Here is a 25,297-nt window from a genome sequence, read left to right as displayed (position 1 = left end):
ATGAGTGCTGCAGGCCCACTTGTAGCATTTGTATCACCAGCCCTGGCACACTCAGTGCCCTTTACTAGGGACTTCTTGGTGATAAAATATGCCAATCATGGATAGACAATTACAATAACAATTTACACAGGGAGCACTTGCACGTTGACACTGATCAGCAGTGGCAAAGTGCCCAAAGCATCTAAACCAGCAAAAACGAAATCCAGCACTGCGTCAAAAACACAGGAGGCAGAGGCAAAAAGACAGGGGAAACCACGCCAAAGATGCCAGGCATAACAGGTACCAAAACGTTCTCCATCTCAACAGAGTAGAGCAGGACCCTGTTGTTCCAAGCGGATCTCAACCTCTTCAGAGGCTGGAGCTGTAGCTTTGGGAGACCTTTTTGGCGACTGCTTTATTAAGGAACTCAAAAAATTTGTCTCAACGTTCATCCCTCTGGCCAAGTCCAGGCTTCCATTAAGAAGTTGTCTGACACTAGGATTTTTCCTGGGCCAGGAGAGGAAGGGGGCGCTCGGCTGGCCACCCATACTTTAACAATGCCCCCCAGAGAGTGAAATACTCCAGAAGACGGAGGGCCTGATTCACAAAGGCAATCTGAAACAAAAGTCTAACTCTACAACTTTTGGTAATACCAAAAGTGGTAAAGTTAGACTTTAGTCTCAGATTGCCTTTGTGAATCGGGCTCAGTATTGACTAGATAAATCCTGTTTGGGAGCTTCTTCCACTTACAAGGTAGAGAACGTGCACAAAACAGCAGAGGGTCCTCAAGAGGCATATCCAACAGCAGTTCTTGCTCCGCTAAGTGTCCCATCATCACCTCAGGTTCTAGTAGGGGTCAGATTGGCAAAGTTCCTCCACAATTGGCATTGAATTACTTGAGATTTCTGGGATTTCTAGATGGATTCTCCTTTCAACTTGTATTGTCCCTCCCCCTGGTCTTCCCAGAGGCACAGACCCATCTATTAGACCTGAAGGTAGTTGAGCTAGACGCAAAAGATGCTATCTCACGATCCTCCCAACATCCCAGAGGCATTGTCGGCAACATATTCCTAGTAGAAAAGATGGTACAAGAGGTTCAGGCCAATGATGAACTTGCAGAACTGTGTCTGGTTTCTGCTACTGCAAGATGGAGGGCGTTCATCTACGACACTGCTGGTGCCTCTGGAATTCAAGAACGCCTAACTCCCGATGATTGACCAGTCACAGGAAATACTTCAATCACATTTAGCAATTACAATTTCCTTCTGTGAGAGTCTGTGTTGCGTCAATAACAGAGAAAAGTCCTCGACAAACCGATCCCAGTACAATTTCAGGGATTTGTGAAGGACTTAGTGAAAGCCACTTTCAGCCTCCCAAGTAAGAGGATGTGCATGATTCGACCGGACCTCAGAAGAACCCTTGCAAAGACAAAATCTTCACTGAGCCACATTGCGAGGATAGTGGGCTTCCCAGGACAGATTTATTACAGGGCGCTGCCTTCCTTGAAAGCAACTTGCATGAGAAGGGGTCTGATTATTTGAAACACACTTTTAGAAGACTCCAGGGAAGAGATCTGGTGGTAGTTAAACCACATGGGAGCCTGGAATGGCAGTTCCATCTTCAGTTTGGATCCGGATCTTATTTAAGAGTTGGACACCAGTCACACTGGATGAAGTGCCAGATGTGGAGTGTCTTCTACCGGAAGAAGGTAGTCAAATTAAGAGCAAAGTCTCCATATTAACTGCCTGGAGCTACTGGTGGGCTCCTTAGTAATAAAGTGATGGATTAAGGAGAGTCAAAAATACACGGAGAGAGTAAACCTGTATTTAAAGGAAATTTTTATAGGTTTAAGGAAAATATAAATCATACAAAAATGTCTGGGGAGATAAATAAAAATCAATTTGAGCAAAGAAGTTGTGAACAGAGGTAAAAGCAACTCAAACACATCAGTTCAGAACTTAACATCAACTCCAAGAAATTATAAGAAACAACCAGAATAATTAATGAACAGTGGTTGTAGGTGTGTTCCAAAGAAACAAAAGTGGAGATGATGAGGTTGTCGACGTTTCGGTCTATATTGCTGTCGTCGAGAAGACCATCATCAGGACCAAACAAATCATTGCTGGTGAAAAGACCCCCTAGGTAAAACAGTAAAACATATATTGCTAAAAAGGAATTCTCCTGTGTATCGCTAAAATAGTGAAACCATAAATCACATATCAAGTACCCCTTCCCGGTACTTCTTGTTACACAAAGAACATATCAAGCATAACTAATATAAAATCATCAGTATGAAATTTAACCGTGCTGCTCAGTGACTTAAGAAACATATCCAAAACGGACCAGGTTTGAACGGTTCATGTTGATCATATAAAAGGCATAGTCAGCAACATATGAATATTTAAAAGTATTTATCAAAAGAGAGTGAAAATATCAGAACATGTCTAACACAGTTGGCAATTCCAATTTGGCTGAGGTTTTAGCAATCATTGAAAGGCATAAACTGTGCTAAATAGTCACATTTATGTGGAAGCATCTCAGAAACCCTCATATAAACATAGGTAGGGCTAATCATTCAATTGACAAATCAAAAAGGAAAAAAAGGAGAATATCAGTTGTCACCTGGATGAACACAATTTGGACCCTTTTGGTGAATGTGTAGGGTAGCAAACGTAGGTGGCAGAGAATCAATCTAGAAATAGATGAAATAATTTTAAATCGACATCTAAACACAGCGGGGCAAGTAGACTGACATGTGATTGAAGGTGATATAGTACCTTTGCTTACGAGAAAACAAAGTATATGTTAGTTGGCAGTCACCTCGAGTGAAATGCTTGAATGAAATCTGAAACAAAGTAAAAGAAGGGGGAAATGTCAAGTATCCCACTAGTTGACGAAAATAAAGCAGGTTCATAAATACGTAAATCTAATGATTTTAAGAGTGTATATTAAGTAGGGACAAGCTGGCGGCTAGTTGAACTGTTAAAAGTAGTGCACAGCTCCTGGTATATTTAACAACTGAATTAGCAAACAAAGGCAAAAACCGCTAAGTTAAAAGAACAAAGAGCGGTCAAAGCAGGCTGCGCTAGCAGCCGAAGCCACAAAGGTGGACGCTTGTGTTCACTTACTTAATTTCCAGGCAATTCTTCAAATCGTATGCAGTCGGTCAAAGACGAGTTATGGAGAAGCAGGTTAACCGGGGACTACACGCTTTTTAAAGCCGACGCTGGTCCATAGGCAGTGAGCTAAACAAGGGACTGCTGTCCCGTCTTTGCTTATGCTCAAGTAGGTGGAAATGGCGGCCATATTTGAGATGGTAAATGTGAATGAAACATACTTGTTTTTCACAGAATGATTTCTTCAAAAAAAGGGTGTTAAGTGTAATGCATCTGGTCAAGGAGTAAATTAAATAGACTAATATAGTACAAGTCTAATTAGTTACTCGTGGGCCGCGTGCTTTTGAAACCGACGCCGGTCTATGGGCAATGAGCTAAACAAGGGACTTCTGTCCCGTCTTAGCTATTGATCAAATAGGTAGATATGGCGGCCATCTTTGAAAGGGTCAATGTGATTGAAAAAATTTTTTTTAACCGGCTGATATATTACAAAAACTTACTGTTAAGTATTGTTTATCTAGTCACAAAGTAGATAAGACCAATATATCACAGATCTAATTGAATAAGAAATATACCGATCACCTTACTGCAGAATACAGCAGAAGAGAACTAGTGATTTAGACACACATTAGTCTCATAAATCTCATATGATCGACGGATGTCTAATAAGGGAACATTGTTTACAATCCAGGTGACAAGAGATAACCGATTAGTATTACCATAATGTTGTCCAATGATGTTGATATGCACAAAGTGAGATACAAATGCAGATAAGGCTTATTTCAAACATGCCAACGCATGCCATTCAGTACTTGAATTGAGTCCATGTTTAACAGATTCAGCTAAACAAATCCAACGTTGTTCCTTCAGGGTGAGTAAATGATCAACATTAGGTTGCCTAATCGTTGGTTTTACCACCTCCACCACCCACCAAGCTAGTTGATTTTCACTATGTTGTTTGGCGGAGTAATGGTCGACGAGAGGTGCATTTTCAGTGAGACATCGAATCCTAGATTGATGTTGAAGGATTCTTTTTTTAACAGGCTGAGATGTTTTGCCAAAATATTTGAGGCCACATGGACACTCTATACAATAAACAACATTAGTTGTGTTGCAGTTGGAGAATGTTTTGAGAGCAAAATTTTTATTATTCACAGAGAACTGTTTCATAATTTTAGTAGTATGACAGGCTGTGCAATGATTGCATTTGTAATGACCCAGTAATGGACTCAGTTGTTGCATGTTGTCAATTAGATGGGTTTCTTTATTCTTGTATGCATGTACCAGCCTATCTCTCAAATTTCTGCCCCTTTTGAAGGCAAACCTAGGTTTGTCAACTAACTCGGGAAGGTCTGCAAGCAGGGACCAGTTTTTAGAGATAGTTTTCTTGATGGAATCGCTATAAGTCCTAAATGTTGTAACACATACAAGTTTGGATTCAGGCCCTAACAGACAACAGAAGAGAATTACCTTCTCAGGCACTTATTCTGACACTGATAGTGAAAGAGGTTCAGAATACCAACAAAGACTAGGACAAGAACAACCATCTACCTCTAGGCAATCTTTTTTAGGACAAGGACAGAGAGGACAAGCCCCCCCCCCCCCCAGAGGACAACAGAGACAACCACGGAGAGGATGGGGGAGGAACAACTACACCCCAGGTTACAGACGCACAAGGAACCAGTACTACGAGTGGTAGATGAGAATGTAAGTTTGCCTATTTTTAATCTCTCCAAACACGCTCTAACCACCGTTGAAATATCAGTTCTGTCACAAGGATTATCCTTTGTTCCTACCTTTAAGAACGAAATGTTCTCCACCAAGCTGGAGTTATACAGATTTTTTAGAGCAATACGCCTAAAAAAAATGTTTGCAAATAAAATCCACATTCCCAGTCTAGATACCACAGGGTTACGTCCAATCTCCAATTTCTTTCCATCTAACAATATGGTAGCCAAAGAAATCATTACCTTTGAGAATGTGATCTTGACTGAGATAGAACATCTCTTGAAACAACCAAAATGGGTTCCCTATAACTTGAGCAAGGAACAACAACAGGCTCTTTTCAACTTACAGTCTCTCCCTGAAACTATCATAAAACCAGCCGACAAGGTTGGAGGGATAGTACTGTGGGATGAAACAGCTTACAACCTTGAATTGGAAAAACAGCTGTCGGTTGTATCCAACTACCGTAAACTAACTTGTAAACCCACCATTCAACTAGAGAAAAAAATTCTAGCTCTCTCTAATGAAGGCTTAGAGGGTGGCTGGCTGAGTGTCAAGGAGGCAGCCTTTCTTATTAATAAGACGCCAACTGTACCTGCCATCTATATACTGCCGAAAGTCCATAAACATCTGACTTGTCCCCCTGGTCGACCCATTGTGTCAGGGTGCAATTCCATCTTAACCCCTGGCACAATATTCTGACTTTTTCATCCGCCCATTTGCCATCGAAAATAAGAACTATATTAGAGACACTTTGGCAGTTATCAATAAAGTTGAGAACATTGATTTTGACAGTGAGACCGAACTTTTGGTGTCCATGGACATCGAAAGTCTCTATACAAATATTCCTCAGAGTGATGCATTAGACATCTTGCTATCACTACTTGAGAATAGACCTAGACCCCATCAAGTACCCTCTGAATTTATCATAGAGTGTATTCGCATTCCTCTATGTGAGAATTTTTTCATTCATGAGAGAACCTTCTTTCAACAACTGAAAGGCGTTGCCATGGGTGCAATTTTTGCCCCAGACATTGCGAATATATACGTGGGTGACTTTGAAGATAAATACATCTATAACACTACCAACCCATTCGTAGCCCATCTTCGATGTTGGCTACGTTATATAGATGATATTTTCTTTATTTGGCATGGCAACAGTGAAGAATTAAATTATTTCCATACTTGGATTAACTCGAGGAATAACAACCTACAATTCACTATGAGCTTTGACAAATACAGCATGGACTTCCTTGACATTTCATTCAAAGTCAACGAAGACAAAACTCTTTTTACCACCCTATTCACCAAACCCACTGCCAAAAATACTCTGTTGAAGTATAACAGCTGTCACCCACAAGCCTTACGCGATGGATTGCCTTTTGGGCAATTTCTACGTTTACGTAGGAACTGCTCTAGACGCATTGACTATTTCCGTGAAGCAAATCTTCTCAAAATCAAACTTCTCGCACGTGAGTACCCGAATAAACTCCTAAAACGCTCATTAAAGCGAGCTTGGTACAACGACCGAAAATCGTTACTTCAGGTTAAAGAAAAAACAACTGAATCCAAACTTGTATGTGTTACAACATTTGGGACTTATAGCAATTCCATCAAGAACACTATCTCTAAAAACTGGTCCCTGCTTGCAGACCTTCCCGAGTTAGTTGACAAACCTAGGTTTGCCTTCAAAAGGGGCAGAAATTTGAGAGATAGGCTGGTACATGCATACAAGAATAAAGAAACCCATCTAATTGACAACATGCGACAACTGAGTCCATTACTGGGTCATTACAAATGCAATCATTGCACAGCCTGTCATACTACTAAAAATATGAAACAGTTCTCTGTGAATAATAAAAATGTTACTCTCAAAACATTCTCCAACTGCAACACAACTAATGTTGTTTATTGTATAGAGTGTCCATGTGGCCTCAAATATTTTGGCAAAACATCTCAGCCTGTTAAAAAAAGAATCCTTCAACATCAATCTAGGATTCGATGTCTCACTGAAAATGCCCCTCTCGTCGACCATTACTCCGCCAAACAACATAGTGAAAATCAACTAGCTTGGTGGGCGGTGGAGGTGGTAAAACCAACGATTAGGCAACCTAATGTTGATCATTTACTCACCCTGAAGGAACAACGTTGGATTTGTTTAGCTGAGTCTGTTAAACATGGACTCAATTCAAGTACTGAATGGCATGCGTTGGCATGTTTGAAATAAGCCTTATCTGCATTTGTATCTCACTTTGTGCACATCAACATCATTGGACAACATTATGGTAATACTAATCGGTTATCTCTTGTCACCTGGATGGTAAACAATGTTCCCTTATTAGACATCCGTCGATCATATGAGATTTATGAGACTAATGTGTGTCTAAATCACTAGTTCTCCTCTGCTGTATTCTGCAGTAGGGTGATCGGTATATTTCTTATTCAATTAGATCTGTGATATATTGGTCTTATCTACTTTGGGACTAGATAAACAATACTTAACAGTAAGTTTTTGTAATATATCAGCCGGTTAAAAACAATTTTTTTCAATCACATTGACCCTTTCAAAGATGGCCGCCATATCTACCTATTTGATCAATAGCTAAGACGGGACAGAAGTCCCTTGTTTAGCTCATTGCCCATAGACCGGCGTCGGTTTCAAAAGCACGCGGCCCACGAGTAACTAATTAGACTTGTACTATATTAGTCTATTTAATTTACTCCTTGACCAGATGCATTACACTTAACACCAATTTTTTGAAGAAATCATTCTGTGAAAAACAAGTATGTTTCATTCACATTTACCATCTCAAATATGGCCGCCATTTCCACCTACTTGAGCATAAGAAAAGACGGGACAGCAGTCCCTTGTTTAGCTCTGCCTATGGACCAGCGTCGGCTTTAAAAAGCGCGCAGTCCCCGGTTAACCTGCTTCTCCATAACTCGTCTTTGACCGACTGCATGCGATTTGAAGAATTGCCTGGAAATTAAGTAAGTGAACACAAGCGTCCACCTTTGTGGCTTCGGCTGCTAGCGCAGCCTGCTTTGACCGCTCTTTGTTCTTTTAACTTAGCGGTTCTTGCTTTTGTTTGCTAATTCAGTTGTTAAATATACCAGGAGCTGTGCACTACTTTTAACAGTTCAACTAGCCGCCAGCTTGTCCTTACTTAATATAAACTCTTAAAATCATTAGATTTACGTATTAATGAACCTGCTTTATTTTCGTCAACTAGTGGGATACTTGACATTTCCCCCTTCTGTTACTTTGTTTCAGATTTCATTCAAGCGTTTCACTCGAGGTGACTGCCAACCAACATATACTTTGTTTTCTCGTAAGCAAAGGTACTATATCACCTTCAATCACATGTCAGTCTACTTGCCCCGCTGTGTTTAGATGTTGATTTAAAATTATTTCATCTATTTCTAGATTGATTCTCTGCCACCTACGTTTGCTACCCTACACATTCACCAAAAGGGTCCAAATTGTGTTCATCCAGGTGACAACTGATATTCTCCTTTTTTTCCTTTTTGATTTGTCAATTGAATGATTAGCCCTACCTATGTTTATATGAGGTTTTCTGAGATGCTTCCACATAAATGTGACTATTTAGCACAGCTTATGCCTTTCAATGATTGCTAAAACCTCAGCCAAATTGGAATTGCCAACTGTGTTAGACATGTTCTGATATTTTCACTCTCTTTTGATAAATACTTTTAAATATTCATATGTAGCTGACTATGCCTTTTATATGATCAACATGAACCGTTTAAACCTGGTCCGTTTTGGATATGTTTCTTAAGTCACTGAGCAGCACGGTTAAATTTCATACTGATGATTCTATATTAGTTATGCTTGATATGTTCTTTGTGTAACAAGAAGTACCGGGAAGGGGTACTTGATATGTGATTTATGGTTTCACTATTTTAGCGATACACGGAAGAATTCCTTTTTAGTAATATATGTTTAACTGTTTTACCTAGGGGGTCTTTTCACCAGCAATGATTTGTTTGGTCCTGATGATGGTCTTCTCGACGACAGCAATATAGACCGAAACGTCGACAACCTCATCATCTCCACTTTTGTTTCTTTGGAACACACCTACAACCACTGTTCATTAATTATTCTAGTTGTTTGTTATAATTTCTTGGAGTTAATGTTAAGTTCTGAACTGATGTGTTTGAGTTGCTTTTACCTCTGTTCACGACTTCTTTGCTCAAATTGATTTTTATCTCCCCAGACATTTTTGTATGATTTATATTTTCCTTAAACCTATAAAAATTTCCTTTAAATACAGGTTTACTCTCTCTGTGTATTTTTGACTCTCTTCCTTCCAGAGATTTATTTCACTAGTTTAGAATACTTCCTTTACGAGATATCGTGTTGATACTCAGGAGTGTGATAATTCCCATACGACTCCTAACTGAGTGTATTTTATTTTCCTAGAATCAAGTCCCTTGTAGCATTCCTTGACCTCAAATACTAACTGCCCAAGCCTACAAGGGTATATTGGGTTTCCCCTGCCTGCTCAAGGATTAAGGAGAGGGCACAGTGTTTCATCCTTTTGAAGACGAACAATATCGAAGCAGTGCAATGCATACACTACCTCAGAGGTAGACAATCACCGACTCAGACAGAAATCAACAACGTTTTCTTCCAATTCTGTTTCGAGAATCTAATGACAGTGACAGCAGAATACCTCCCAGGTCGGGCAACATTATGGTGGATTGGAATTTAAGGTATCAGCAAGAGTCAAGCACATGGCAATTGGACACCACTGTGTTCAACGCACTGAATGAGCAATGGGGTCTCTTCCCGGTAGATCACTTTGCCTCCTGCAGAGACAGACAGATTCCCAGGTTCTTCAGCTAGAGACCAGACCAGAAGTATCAGCAACAGACGCCTTCCTGTAGGATTGGTAGTGGGAGCAGGGATATGCCTTCCGTCCATTTCTTGTGATCAGAAGAACATCAGAGCAGATAAGAGGACAGGCAGAAGAGGTGGTGATCATCACCCCAATTTGGAAGTCTCAAGTATGGTTTCCAGTTGTTCTGGAACTTTCTTGGGATTCTCCAATCCATCTACCCCCATCATCCTCACATTCTCACGATTCTGAAGGATCTCGTCCATAACCTGGCACAAAAGGCAGCCTTCGTCTGATCGCATAGAGAGTTACAGGAGACGGTGGACAATCCCAGGATTAACTGAATATGCTGAAGGAACCATCCAAAAACCTGGGCACAGACCACAACCAGGAGATACAGATCGGCTAGGAAGAGATGGATGGGTTGGTGTGTTCAATGAAACTTGGATCCTATGGTGTCAGATGTAGTTAACATACTGAATGTATTGGTGGACCTGGCTTTCCATGGTATGGCTTACAGTCTGTAAACACCTTTCATTCTACTATTTCACCATGGCATATGCCAGTTGTCAGAATACAAATGGGCCAGCATCCATTAGTGTGCAAACTCCTTAGACGTATGAGACTATCCCTTTCTCCAGAGCCAAAATATTCTGAATTGTTGGATGTCAATAGTGTTTTGGATTTGTTCCTTTATTTAACAGGAAAGAGTTGTTTGGTAAACTTGCAATTTTGCTGAGCTTTGTTTCTTGCAGGTGAGTGTCAGATGTTAGGGCACTTGAATTCACAGGAAGGATGTATACCCCGGAGAGGGTTACCCTTACAGGTGGTAGGACTACCAGAACTAGGGGTGGAAGGAAGATGCAAGTTGGCGCCAGTAGGACAAGCAGCACTGAAAAATCAGCACATACTGAACCATGCCGTTCGCAAATCTTCTCGAGCACCAGCAAAATCTACTGGAGAAATATCCCCCAGGCCACAACCACTTGTGATCACACTTACTGAAAAATCACGCTAGGGGATGCCAAATCTCGCTTGCAGTTCTGGAGCCTAGTGGGGGAAAAACATTATGCCCCAACATTTCCCAAAATTTGACCCGAACTCCGCATTACCAGAGCAATGTGGAGACAGCACATTCCGCGGGCGGAGTGAAACATTCCACCTAATTGACTTAATTGATACACATAGCATATCTCCTCTCAGGCAAGAGTCTCTCAAACCTTTTAAGAAATATTAGGTCATTTTTTACTAGAAACTATACGTATTCAGATTTCATGATAAACACGACACGAGTACCATTATATCCAGAGTAAGTAGAATGGCAGTACAGATGTATATTGAAAGCCTGTCATCCAAGGGTGTAATAGAACCTTTGAATTGCAACTGGTCTACCGCCATTCTTTTGTCTAAGCCCATGGTTCCCTACAATTTTTGAATGACTTAAGATAAGTGAATAAGAGATCAACCATTGGGCCAAGTCGCTTATATCAGGATGTCAATGTGAGCGAAAGGGAATAAGAGATAGTGTTCATAAAAGGAAAAATACCCCTTTTTTCACCTCCCGGTGCATCATGAAAAATTTACTCTGGAACCACATGTTTCAGTAACTAGGAGATACAGACCACTGCCATTCGTTCAGCGTCCCTGACATTAGCAGAAACTCGGGCATATCGAGCGACGTGGGGGGAGGGGGAGAGAGAGCGAGAGAGCGACAGTGCCACCCGTTGTCCGGCGTTCTAAGCCATCAAGAAAACAGCTGAAGAATGAAGAAAAGGGAACACTGCTGTAAGTTTCTCAGCACCCCTTATTGTCAAGAGAACAACAAAAGCTTGTAAAACAAAGACAAACACCTCTCCTTACCATGACAAGCCAGCGGCAAAGCAGGAGAAGCCCATATGCTGATGTGCAGCCTTAGCCTTGCCCGTAAAACCACCATTGGTTGGAAAACTTAAAACACGATGGTGTCACCAGTTTGTTTGAAACAAAGGCTTTGCAGAGCAGATCGGATCCCCCAAGCCCAAAGAGAAGGGGGGAAAATAAAAGAGAGGTAATTCATACTCAAACATGAAGGGAAGCAGTAGTCTAGGGATGGGGTTTTATTACAAACAGTCCAACAACACGAACAAACAAAAATGAAACCAAAGAGGCGGGGGGAGTAAAGTAAGGAAAAGGCTAATACCCAATATCAATTTAAGTGGAAAGAAAGCAGTTTTAAATCTAAGGGAACATTGAGATCGGACTGTCACGCTATCTCCCTTCTTTCCCACAGGCAACTGACTAGGAATGGAGTGGCTCTTCTTTAGGAAAGTAGAAACCAGTGGAGGAACTGGTGAAAGTAGAGGCCTATGCGATTGTAAGGACCAGATTGACAAGCTGCCTAAGTGAAAGACACCCCTTGAATTTCCAGCTTTAGATTATGCCAAAGAATGAAAAAATATTTGTAATTTACTGGCAAGATGTGTCACATAACTAGATTTTTATGTGTGCGTAATTCAGACTACCCTGAGCCATAAAGATGTTCAGCATAACTGCATAAATCAAGTGCCAATTTATAATCTGAAACCATTAAATTGTCTGTCTTCTATTAGTGCTGCAACATTCTTGCCCAAATGCAAATCCTAACTGCTGCCTTTGAACAACGGAGCTCCTTTGAACTCTTTATCCAATGTGCAGGTACTATGCATTGTCTAAACATAGTTTTAATCCTAAAAATAAGAGGTGTTATGAGCACAAATAAAATATTTTAGGAAGTCATAATTGTTGTAATGCAGGCAAGTGGTCACTAAGTCATTGATGAAAAAACTAAAGCAGTAGATAAACAACTTTTCAAAATAAAGACACTCTTAGAACATGATGTATGACACTGTTATTTGGTAAAGTGGCTAAATGAATATGCTACTTACCAGTATGCATCTGTTCTTGGCATGTAGGGCTGCTGACATTCATATCTGTGCATAGATCGCCGCCTAGTGTTGGGTCCGGATGATCGCACATTGTTGTCCTGGAAGAGTCTTCGAAGTATCACGAGATAGGTGGCTCCTCCCCTGGACTACAGTGCGCATGGGCATCGAATCCATCCTCAGATTGTTTTTAGCCATTGTGGCCAAGATGGAGTGAAACTATGTGAATGATGACTATGCTAGAAGTATGTGTGAATGCTGCAGCCGCTACAGGCGCCGGAGAGGAGGGCGGGCGATATGAATGTCAGCAGTCCTACATGCCAAGAACAGATGCATACTGGTAAGTAGCATATTCGGTTCGAGGCATGTGGGCTGCTGAATTCATATCTGTGCATAGAATACATAGCAGTCCCTCCATTAACGGCGGCCGCCTGTGCCAGCTGCAGCAGTTTGGAAAAGTGTTTTTAGAACAGCCTGCCCTACAGCTGCCTGCTGTCTGGAGGGCACATCAACACAGTAGTGTTTCGTAAATGTGTGTGTGGTAGACCATGTGGCTGCTCTACATATGTCTTCCAAAGGAATATTTCCAAGGAAAGCCATGGAGGCCCCCAACTTTCGGGTGGAGTGGGCCCGCGGTGGAATGGTGAGTGTGCGCTTGGCTTTTTGATAGCAGATCTGAATACATTTAACGATCCACCTGGCTATACCAGCATTGGAAATGGGGTTACCTTTGTGTTGTGGCGTAAAGGCAACAAACAGTTGTTTAGTCTTTCGAAAATCTTTGGTCCTATCAATGTAGTACATTAGGGCCCTCTTGACGTCAAGTGTGTGGAGCATCCTCTCCGCAAGTGACTCTGGATTTTGGAAGAACACAGTTAGTTCTATAGTCTGGTTGATATGGAACTGAGAAACCACCTTAGGAAGGAATTTAGGGTTAGTGCGAAGAACCACCCTGTTGGAATGAATCTGAATAAATGGCTCTTGGATAGTTAGTGCCTGGAGTTCACTAACTCGTCGTAGCGACGTAATCGCTATAAGGAAAGCCACTTTCCATGTCAAGAACTGAATCTCGCAGGAATGCAATGGTTCGAAAGGGGGACCCATCAGCCTGGTGAGGACCACATTTAGGTTCCACTCGGGAGCTGGTGGCGTCCGCGGAGGAATGACTCGTTTGAGTCCTTCCAGAAAGGCTTTAATGGCAGGCACCCTGAAAAGTGAGAGGTGATGTCTGTTTTGGAGCTAAGCAGCCATTGCGGATAGATGTATACGACTGGAAGCATAGGCCAGATTGCATTTGTACAGATGTAAGAGATAACAAATGATGTTCTGAATAGATGCATCCAGCGGGTTAATGTTGTGGTCTGCACAATAAATGACAAACCGCTTCCATTTCGCCGCATAGCATGCTCTGGTGGTGGGCTTTCTTGCCTCCCGGATTATGTTCATACATTCAGGAGGTAAGTTGAGGTAGCCAAACTCTAAGACCTCAGGAGCCAGATCGCCAGGTTGAGCTGTTGCGGATCTGGATGCTGAATGTCGCCATGGCTCTGCGTCAAAAGCCTGGGTGTGAGGCGCAGCCTTTGATGCGGTACCACTGACAGTTCCAGAAACGTGGTGTACCATGGTTGGCGAGCCCACGTCGGAGCAACCAGGATGAGAGTCATCGAGTGCTGCTTCAGCTTGTGTGCCACCAGCGGTATTAGAGGTGCTGGGTGAAAAGCGTACGCAAATTTGCCTGACCAGTTCATCCATATCGCATTGCCCTGCGACTGTGGGTGTGGGAACCTGGCGGCAAAGTTTGGGCATTTGGCGTTTTCCTTTGTGGCGATCAGGTCTATCTCTGGATGACCCCACCTTAGGAAGTACAGGTGGAGTACTGATGGATGTATCTCCCACTCGTGCATTTGGTGGCTGTACCTGCTGAGCAGGTCCGCCATCTGATTGTCCTTGCCTGTGAGGTGTTCCGCCATGAGGAAGATGTTCCTTTGAATGGCCCACTTCCACATGCTCTGAGCCAGATGAGACAACTGTGGAGAGTGTGTTCCTCCCTGTTTCTGAATGTAGTACATGGCCGTCATGTTGTCCGTCCAGATAAACGCGATCTTGTTGCACAGATGTACCTTGAAAGCTTTCATTGCCATGAAGATAGCCATCAGTTCTAGAACATTGATGTGCATCTTCCTTTGCTGTGGTGTCCATAGCCCCTGCACAGTGTAGTGGAGTACATGAGCCCCCCAACCCTGGAGAGAAGCGTCAGTCATCAGAATGATCTGTGGCACAGGCTCCTGGAACGGTCGTCCCTTGCAAAGGTTTTGTGGATTCCACCAATGCAGAGAGTTGTATGCACGACCGGTCACCAACACTAGGTCTTTCAACTGTCCGTGAGCCTGAGTCCACTGACGTGCTAAGCACTCCTGAAGCGGACGCATATGTAGTCTCGCGTGCGGGACTATGGAGATGCAGGAGGCCATCATGCCTATCAACTGCATGAACACTCGCGCTGGAAGCGAGTGTTGAGGTCTGAATTATTGTATCAGCGATTGAATGCTGCTGACCCTCACTGAATTTGGCTGAGCTGTGGCTGCCAGAGTATTTATCGTCGCACCCAGATACTGCCGTATGTGGGCGGGTTGCAGGTGGAACTTTCGGTAATTCAGTGAGAATCCCAGATCGTGAAGAAGGTGAATGGTGTGGGACATGTGGGCGGCACACTGCTGGGCTGACTTTGCCTGGATGAGCTAGTCGTCCAGATAAGGGTAGACGTGAATGTTTTGTCTCCTTAGGTGTGCCGCCACCGTCGCCAGGCACTTTGTAAACACCCTGGGTGCCGTGGTGACCCCGAAAGGTAGAACCTTGAACTGGTAATGCTGGTTTTGGATGGTGAACCGGAGGTATTTTTTGTGTGACGGATGCAGCGGAATGTGAAAATACGCATCCTTCAGATCTAAAGTTGCGAGAAAATCACCCAGACTGAGCAACGGTAGGACTTGCTGCAGGGTTAGCATGTGAAAGTGCTCCGAGAGAATGTACTGATTGAGGGGTCTGAGGTCCAGTATGGGTCTGAGGGACCGGTCCTTTTTTAGTATCAAGAAGTACAGTGAGTAAACTCCTGTGCCTCTTTCTTCCACAGGCACAAGCTCTATTGCCCCTTTTTGCAGCATGACGAGGACCTCCAGCTGCAATAAGTGCAAATGCTCGGCGGACATAGGACGGTGTCTTGGGGGTATGTTGGGTGGAGTGGATATTAACTCCAGACAATAACCGTACGGTATAAGCTGTGTGACCCACCTGTCTGTGGTGATGGACTTCCAGACCTGCAGGAACTGTTGAAGTCTCCCCCCGACAGGTGTTGCGTGGTCGGGGGGCTGTGACAAGGCGTCACTGTTTGTTAGTGGCGGAGGATCAGGAGTTGTTGTTTCCACGACCTCGGCCCTTTGTGCTGTTTGCACGATATCCACCTTGACTCTGTTTGGTGTATGTGGTCTGCGTGCCGCCTTTATAGTACTGTGTGGTTTGGGAGAGCTGGCCTCTGGAAACATCTCTAGTGCTTGAGCGACGAAAAGAACCACCCCGGAACTGCTGGGACTGTAGAGCCCCCATGGACTTTTTCCGTGTCCTTTTTGATTTTCTCCAAGGTGGTGTCCACCTCTGGGCCAAATAGATGATCAGGGTTTACTGTCTGATTGAGAATGGTGGTCTGTATCTCTGGCTTGAACCCGGAGATTCTGAGCCAGGCATGTCGTCTCAGCATGACACTAGTGTTAATAGCCCTGGCCGCGGTGTCTGCCGCGTCCAGTGCACATTTAATAGAAGCATTTGATATGAGCTTCCCCACTTGGATGAGCATCTCAGCTGCAATACGCACTTTTGGTTTCGATGGAGGCATCAGTGCTTTCACTTGCGTCGAGACCGGTGTTTTCACTTTCGGTTTCGATTTTGCAGGGTGCGGCTCCTTAGCAATGTCCGAAGCCGAGCCCGAAGGCGGGGCCGTAGAACCTATTGGAAGATCTTGGGTAAGGCCTAGTGGCGATCCCTCGACCTGAGCCTTCTGAAGCGTTTCGGCCCCAATGTCTGTTTGAGTTAGCTCCTCGCTCGAGCTATTTTTCATGGCCCCAAAGGCCCCGTCGTCGTATCCTACCTCGTCGACGAATTCTTCAGCGTCGAGCATTTCAACATCCGCGTCGTAGTTGGAGTCGACCTCCGAATATGTCCACAGGTGCCGGGTGCAGTCTGCTGGGCCTCCTGGCGCGCAGCACGACGATGCAGAAGAGTCTTCTTGGATCGAAAACGGGAACAAGCCATGCAGCTGCCTTCATCATGATCCGGCGACAGACACTTGTTGCACATCGGGTGGACGTCGATGTGGGGATACTTTGAGTTGCACACAAGACATCTCTTGAACGGACTCCGTTCCATGATGGTTCGTCGATAAGGCCTCTGGCGTCGACTGGGCCTTCAGCGTCGAAAAGCACGCGGCTCTTCTGGAAATCCGGCTCAGAACAGAGCTAGAAGAATCGGGCACCGAACGCAAGACTATACCGACGAAAACCTAAAGGCCTTTTGGCCTTAAGAAAGTTTTATATCGATTCCGACTAGAGTGAACCAATATACATCCGAACCCAATGGCGGAAAAAAACAATCTGAGGATGGAGTCGATGCCCATGCGCACTGTAGTCCAGGGGAGGAGCCACCTATCTCGTGATACTTCGAAGATTCTTCCAGGACAACAATGTGCGATCATCCGGACCCAACACTTGGCGGCAATCTATGCACAGATATGAATTCAGCAGCCCACATGCCTCGAACACACTATCTCTGATGTGCAGAGAGGGGTTGGTGTAGATGCCATACCTCCTAAACTGTCCAGATCTTCAAGAAGCCTACCAAACCTGTTGAAAGAAAAGAATATTCTAAAAATGGTTTTCACCTAAAACATTTTGCAAAAGACAATAATGCCCTGAATGGAATAAAATAAGCAATGACAAGGAATGGTGTGAAAAAAATGAATGACAAAGGAGAAGGCTAAGTGAGAATTGAGAGGATTTGTGGTCAAGGATCTTGATGCATAAACAATTACATAAACAAAAAAATGTGTTACTCTTTGCTCATTTACATTTTCATATTAACAACAAATGAAGACTCATACAAGGGAAGAGAGATGGGGCACTGTGCAATACCTCATAGTGCAATACCTCATAAAAAAAAGAGGATGCGACACCCATTCCTCATGGAATAGGCATCCCATACTACTCCACACCTACAAAAACTTCCTCCACCCAAGATTCCGAAATCTGACAACCTTTGACCCCCCATGCAAACCTGTGCTAACCCTTTAAATCAAATATGGAAGCTGGAGCTGCGTCAGGACGAAGGGTGGTAAGAGCAATGCTAAACAACGTAATGGCTAGAAATAAAAGAGTTATCAAGTAGGTCACCTTTCTTTAGTCTTAGATCTGACTTAATTCAGATTTCCAACTTCTGCAATATGTGTATTAATCATGAGAATAGCTGAAGCATATAAGGGTGGCATTAACTTTACGGTGGCGCTATTCTTATAACACAAAACTCTTTTCCATTCTCATCTGCTAGTCCTGGTGGTGTGCAGGCAAATGGCAAGAAACAGGAATGCAATGTTTGTAATGAATGCTGCCTAAAGGCCAATTATTGTGAGGAACCCTTAAGGAATGAAGGTATGTCTTTCTTTTCATTATATATGCATAACCTTGCTTTGAATGACACATTGAAATGTAATTTTGATTTGCCTGGTTAGAGTGGGTCAAAGAACAAAATTGGTTGGAATTTCTTAAAGAGAGTGAATTTAGGATTTCTCTGGAGCAAAGCACAGAGTCAGGGTGAGCTTAATTGGCAGCGTGCTCCGGATCCTTGGGTTACATCATTAGACACAATAGTTGACAGCTTTTCCGTTGGAGCTGAAATTTGTAGGCACATCTATTTTTGATTTTTTTGGGGTGAAAACCTAATTAGCATTTTGTTAATAACAAAGAAGTACAGAGTCATACAGCAAATCAAAGAAAAGCATATACATCATAGCCGTCTGTATATAATCTATTGCCGTAGACACAGTCTACCATTATTGCGCTACACAGCACTCAACCTTCGCCTTTAATTCGCCAAGCGTCATCACGCAATTTAATTCACATTACTATCAAACTTTTTGCCTTTCAATTCCGCTAGTACAACACAGATCATCCGTTAGACGCTCTAAACCTAAGCTCTAAGCCTAAGTTATCAGCAACTTTGCTAGCTACTGCAATAGCTCCAATGCTGCAACTTTCTCTTCTTAATATGCATAGTAGTATCAGCATTCGCAGCCTCAGCGTCTTTTGGTAAGGTGTTTTATACAGCCCCCAGAAATGTTTAGAGGTTACGTGGGGGAAGGAGCTCGCTGTAATTTTCAGTTTGCGTACTGCAGTACACCATGTCTCTCGACCAGCATGCAATTGTGGGAGTCGGACCCCGGAACCAGCAAATCGCTACTCTTCGCCTAGGTATCAGCAGCGCCATGTCCACCAGCCTACGGACAGTTTTAGGTACAGGCTTGGAATACTCCAATAAGGCCAGCATAGGTTCAGGTGTCAATGTCATGTCAATAATGTCGCCCAAATGTAAAAAAATCAGAGCCCAGGAGTTAGCAATCCTTAGGCACAACCAGGCCAGATGGAAAAAGTCTGGCAATCTGTCCCCACGTTGTATTGTCTAGTAGCGCTGTCAGAAATAGTGTGTTATAGGCCTCCCGGAAGACAGTGCTGTGTTTTGCTGTTCCGAGCAAAACACAGCACTGAGACCGCCCTCATCGCAGCAACAGACGACATTCGAACTCTACTGGACAATGGTGACACAGTCGCCCTCATCCTCCTCGACCTCTCCGCAGCCTTCGACACAGTCTGCCACAGCACCCTTTTACAACGCCTCAGAAACATCGGAATACAAGGAAAAGCACTTGAATGGATCACCTCGTTCCTCACCGGAAGAACCCAGAGAGTCCGCCTTCCACCATTCAAGTCCGAGGCCTCTGAAGTCATCTGTGGCGTACCACAAGGATCCTCACTCAGTCCCACCCTCTTCAACGTATACATGAGCCCCCTCGCGGCCATCGCACTCCAACACAACCTCAACATCATCTCTTACGCGGATGACACTCAACTGATCCTTTCTCTCACCAATGACCCCAACACCGCCAAAACTAACCTACACGAAGGAATGAAAGAAGTTGCCGAATGGATGAAACACAGCCGTCTGAAACTGAATTCAGATAAAACTGAAGTCCTCATCTTAGGTACATCCCCCTCTGCATGGGACGACTATTGGTGGCCGGAAGCCCTTGGAAAAGCACCCATCCCGACAGACCACGCACAGAACCTAGGCGTTATCCTGGATTCTTCACTTTCAATGAACAGACAAGTCAGCGCTGTATCCTCATCCTGCTTCAACATTCTTCGCATGCTCAAAAAAACATTTCGCTGGATCCCCACCGAAACCAGAAAAACAGTCACCCATGCTCTGGTCACGAGCCGACTGGACTACGGAAACTCCAGAAGAAACTCCAACGAATCCAAAACGCCTCAGCCAGGATCATATTAGACATCCCGCGCAACGAACACATCTCTGGTCACCTGAAAGACCTCCACTGGCTACCCGTCAATAAGAGGATCACTTTCCGACTGCTAACCCACGCACACAAATCACTCTACGACATCGGACCAGAATGCCTCAACTCACGACTGTCCTGCTACACCCCCTTCCGCCAACTACGTTCTTCCAGCCAAGCCCTCGCCACTGTACCTCGCATCAACAAGACAACCATGGGAGGCAGATCCTTTTCATACCTGGCTGCTAAAACATGGAACTCACTCCCCACTTACCTTCGCCTTACCCAGAACCACCTAGCATTCAGAAAGCAACTTAAAACGTGGATATTTGACAAGTAATCCTCTTCCCCTCCCTAAGCGCCTTGAGAATCTCTGGGTATGTAGTGCGCTATATAAATTCTTTGACTTGACTTGACTTGACAATATCAAGCTTTAATTGACACCTTTGTTAATATGTCTCTAAGACACTAAAGGATGATTATAGTGGGCGATTTTAATCTTTGGGACAATGGGAACTCTGGCCCACCACTCAGAGATTTGGTGCAAGCATGTGAGAGCCTCAATCTGCACCAATTGGTACTCCAGCCAACTCATCAAGGCGGTCACATTCTGGACCTAATATTCTCTAACAATACGGAGGCAAAGGTGGTCGAAGTACTACCTCAATGCTGGACGTACCATTTCCTAATTCACTTTGTGATAACTTTGCCCAGTCTAAATAACAATACGAATCAGTCAGCAACCTTCTGCAAAGGAAGAGAATGGGCTAAGCTATTAAAAAACAGACAGTTACCACTACTCTCGGAACAGAATACATTTGCACCCAGTAAGTCGGTGGAACAAAATTACCAGATCTTCTGTGAGCAAATAAACGTTACCCTAGATCAGATTATTGCAGTAGAAAGGCTAAAGAATAGAAAGAAGCCCTCAGCCCCTTGGTATAGTGAAGAACTGAAACTGATGCGAAAAAAATGCAAACAGGCTGAAAGAAAATGGAGAAGGTCCTACGATGAATCAAACAAAAAAAGCGCTGAAATTAATACAGGTCTCATATAAGGAAGCAATTGCTAGGTCAAAAGCCGAATATTATGCCAAAACTATTCTGCAGGCACCGAACAGTACAAGAACTATCTTTACCATTATAAATGACTTATCTAATCCAGCGTGCGTAAGTAATAAGGTTAGAGCGATACAAAAGCTTTGCGACGATATCGCTGTCTATTCTGATGAAAAGATCAACAAGATTGTTGGTGGTTTCAAATCAAATAATCAAAGCAGCCTGGTTGTGGAAAAGGATTCATCAGCAATAATAGCGACAGAGCGTCTGGAAGTGGCAACTGACGGTAATCTATCTCCAATATTAGAGTGCTTTCAAATTCCCACTGAGGAAATATTTAATGAACTAGCTCTGAATGTGTTCTCTGGCTCACCGTTCGATCCCCTTCCCCAGAGGATATGGAAAGAATTTCATTCAGAATTATTCCCTCGGTTGTGGGAGTTATGCTGCCAATTACTGGAAAAAGGAACTGTTCCAGAAGGCTGGAAGCAGGCAATGTTGAATCCATTGCTCAAGAAACCCTCATTCGACCCTCAGTGTCCATCAAGCTTCAGACCTATCTCCCTGTTGCCGTACCCAGTAAACATTTTGGAGCGGGCAGTCAGTAAGGCCTTGTCCTTCTACTTAGAAGAAAATAATTTGTTAGATGAGGCTCAATTTGGTTTTCGGCCAGGACACGGAAGGGAAACGGCCAGAGTGACAGTACTTGATAACCTAAAAATGCGGGCTGACAATGGCAATCCGACCGTATTAGTATTGTTGGACATGTCAGCCGCATTTGATACGATGAATCAAAGTATTTTGTTGAAAGGACTCAAGAACATTGGAGTGAAAAGGCTGGCACTGGAATGGCTGCAGTCATACTTGACGGGCAGGCAACAGGCGGTAACAATCCCACCTTTTACATCTCCTAAGACCCCTGTGCTCCACGGGGTACCACAGGGATCAGCAATAAGCCCCATTCTATTTAATAGCTATCTGCGTCCTCTTATCCCTATTATCAAGTCCTTTAACATTGACTTAGTCATCTATGCAGATGACACACAACTGGTATTCTCTCTAGAAGGAAACCAGACAGTTTCGCTGGATACGTTCCAGGAGTGCATGTAAAACACCACAAAATGGCTCAGAAGTAACTCCCTACAATTCAATGGAGATAAAACGGAGATAGTATACTGTTCTACAACTAAAAAAGCTCAGCCCTACCCATCCGGATTCAGATTCACCCCTCCGGATAAGAAGCTGTCTCCAGCTAGAACAGGGCGCAATCAGGGGTTTTGATGGATGACAACCTTCAGCTGGAGTCACAGGTTAACAAAACAGCTGGTATCTATTTCTCCCTGATAAGATCACTACTTCAGATCCTCCCGTTGCTGCCTGCCACTACCAGATCACAAGTAGTGAGGAGCATAATACTGAGCAGGCTGGACTATTGTAACTCATTGTATCTGGGAGCGCCCAACTCTGTGTTACTGAAGTTTCAAAGGATTCAGTCTATAGCAGCCAAACTTGCTTTAAATAGAAAGCACAGATCCTCAACTACTCAAGCTTTGAAGGACCTTCACTGGCTACCAATCGGTCAGAGAATACAATTCAAATCCTTCTGTATTGTGTTTAGAGCATGGATTGGGTCCAACATCCTTGTAGGAAAAATGTATTTGGTATACCACCAGGAGAAATCTCCGCTCATCAAACGCAAATCTGGTAACCACTATGAGATTCAAGAAGACTAGGACGGGTGGCAGAGCATCTGGTGTAGCAGCCTCACGACTCTGTAATGATCTCCCCTTAAATATCAGGCAAATCGATACTCTGTCTCCATTCAGGAAGAGTTTAATGACATGGCTCTTCCCGAGGGAAGAGTAATATGAGGTATTCAATATTCAATAATCATCTGTATGCACATTGATAACAGGGTAAGTCTCAGCACCAGGATACCTGTGGGGTGACAGTCTGTGCTATATAAGTTCAAGTTACATTACATTAATGTAATCAGGTCTGCTTGCCAAGGTAACCAGCATTAGTGTAGTAATTTGCCCTGTACCACTGAGTAAGTCTGTAAATGTTAGAGGGAGTCAGATTTAATCGTATAGTTTAGAGGGACCACTTCGGGCGGTTCCACAAGGTCACTTCCCAGAGTTTCCAACAAAGCATGTCTTGTTCTATGAAACTGGAATCTGATGAGCATTGAGGCATTTTGTTCCAGTGCATCCACCTCGTCCCATTTTTTCACTATGCCTTCTGAGAACATGTCTCCTATTGTGAGAATACTTAAAGGGTAATGCCCTAATTACTACCCTGTCTTTGCACGTTGGGAGCCATAGACACCAATCCAGTGGCGACAATGGAGAGTATAAAATAGCTCCAGATTGCATTTTTAAAAGGTGGTGCCAGGCATGGTTAGTCGTGTAAAGAGAATCCAGAATACCAGTTCTGCGATCAGGTAGGTTAATTAATAGGGCCGGCAGTGGGAGGGGCGCAGCCACTGCCTTCTCAATCTGTATGTGCATGTGCGGAGTACTGGGGAGGCCGTGCATTCAGTAGTGGGCATGTGCAATTTGTGCCGCCCGGTAGTATAGATCAAGGTCCGGGGCGCCTAGACCCCCCAAATGATATGGAAGCGTGAGGATTTCCCACTTCACCAGAGCATATTTTGCAGCCCAAGTTAGCCTAACTAACAATGTATTGAATGTACGGAGGAAAGTACCAGGCAGAACCATAGGGATGTTGGCAAATAAAAACAAAAACCTAGGTAGTATCACCATCTTCATTATTGAGACCCTACCTTCTAGCGACAATGGGAGACCAGATCCATCTACCTATATCCTCTTCCAGTCTGCCGACTGCAACCCCATAGTTTTCCTTAAGCTCAACCTCCGAATCGGTATGGATCATGATTCCCAAGTAGCGCACCGGTTCCTCTGTCCATCTCAGCGGGTGATCCGGGGTAAAGGGAGTTGTAGCGGACGTAAGTGGGAAGATGATTGACTTAGTCCAGTTGACGTTAAGCCCTGACATTGTACCAAACTTAACTATCTCGTGCAGTATAGGTGATAGTTATGGTTGGGATCCCTTACATACAGCTACGTATAATCAGCATATGTGGAGAAAATCAGCTCATATCCGGGAAGCGTATACCCCTGTGTCTATGGTATTCCCGGAGTGCGCAGGCCACCAGCACTGTAACCAGTGCATATAATATCAGGGAGAGTGGAAACCCCTGGTCTATGCCTCTGGAAATACTAATCTGATCAGAGACCATGTTGCCGACCTTTATTCGGGCAGTGGCGGAATTGTATAGGACGCTTACCATTTGAAGGAAAATGCACCCTAACCACGTAGGGACATGCTTCATGAACTTTCCTTAAACAGAATCAAACACTTTTTCCATATCAAGAAGCACTGCCACTGCCTGTACATCATTTCTTGTATGCTGAATTGCCCCAAAAACTGTCCGCAGATTACAAGTCAGATTTTTACTAGGGACGAAACCTGCTTGTTCTGGTGCCACTAGTATTGAGATCAGAGGCGATAGTCGAGTCGCTTAGATCTTTGTGCCGATGTTAAGTAAAGACAGTGGGTGGAACAAAGCGCATTCGGAAGATGGCTTGTCTGGCTTTAGAATAGCACATACCACATACCAGTAGCTGCGGGGCACAGATTTTTGGGGGAAAAGTTATTGATAAAAGGGTCTACAAAAGGGGTGTGGCAATATTCAACTGAGAAAAATGATAACCCACTAAAAGGAGGAGGAACTGCTGCGTAAATTCAGCAATTCGTGTAAATGTACCTTTTTGCAGAACAAGTTTGTGCATGCTTTAGAAGATGCTCATGATTGTCAAGTGTCAGGGAATGACTTGAATGCCCAACATGAAATGCAAAACCTTGATTTAGGCCACTATTTGTATTATGTAAATTTAGCAAAACACATTTAAACTAATTAATGTCCATGCATTAGCCCTGAAATAAGGTCGGTGGCGTCATCTACACTTTCATGACTAACCAACTTGGGAGTACACACTAACCTTCCCAAGATCTAAATATTTAC

The 25,297-nt window shown here is 43.7% G+C and overlaps 1 protein-coding gene across 5 annotated transcripts in view; it reads right to left on the bottom strand.

Moving 5' to 3' along the window:
- ACOT9 (acyl-CoA thioesterase 9) overlaps nt 1-25,297 on the bottom strand; it is a 525,989-nt gene that overhangs the window by 373,764 nt on the left and 126,928 nt on the right. For all 5 annotated transcript variants that reach the window (XR_015299309.1, XR_015299310.1, XM_086934544.1 and 2 more), the window contains one exon: nt 17,434-17,471. Coding sequence is in view for 3 of the 5 variants with exons in the window: in XM_086934544.1 (XP_086790670.1) it covers nt 17,434-17,471 (38 nt within the window). In the remaining 2 variants the exon portion in view is untranslated. The remainder of the gene's footprint in view (nt 1-17,433; nt 17,472-25,297) is intronic.

This window comes from Lissotriton vulgaris, chromosome 8 (genome assembly GCF_964263255.1).
Source record: "Lissotriton vulgaris chromosome 8, aLisVul1.2, whole genome shotgun sequence".
In the NCBI taxonomy this organism is placed as follows: Eukaryota; Metazoa; Chordata; class Amphibia; order Caudata; family Salamandridae; genus Lissotriton; species Lissotriton vulgaris.
Note: the sequence above shows the minus strand (reverse complement) of the source record. Positions and strands in the feature narration are given on the sequence as shown.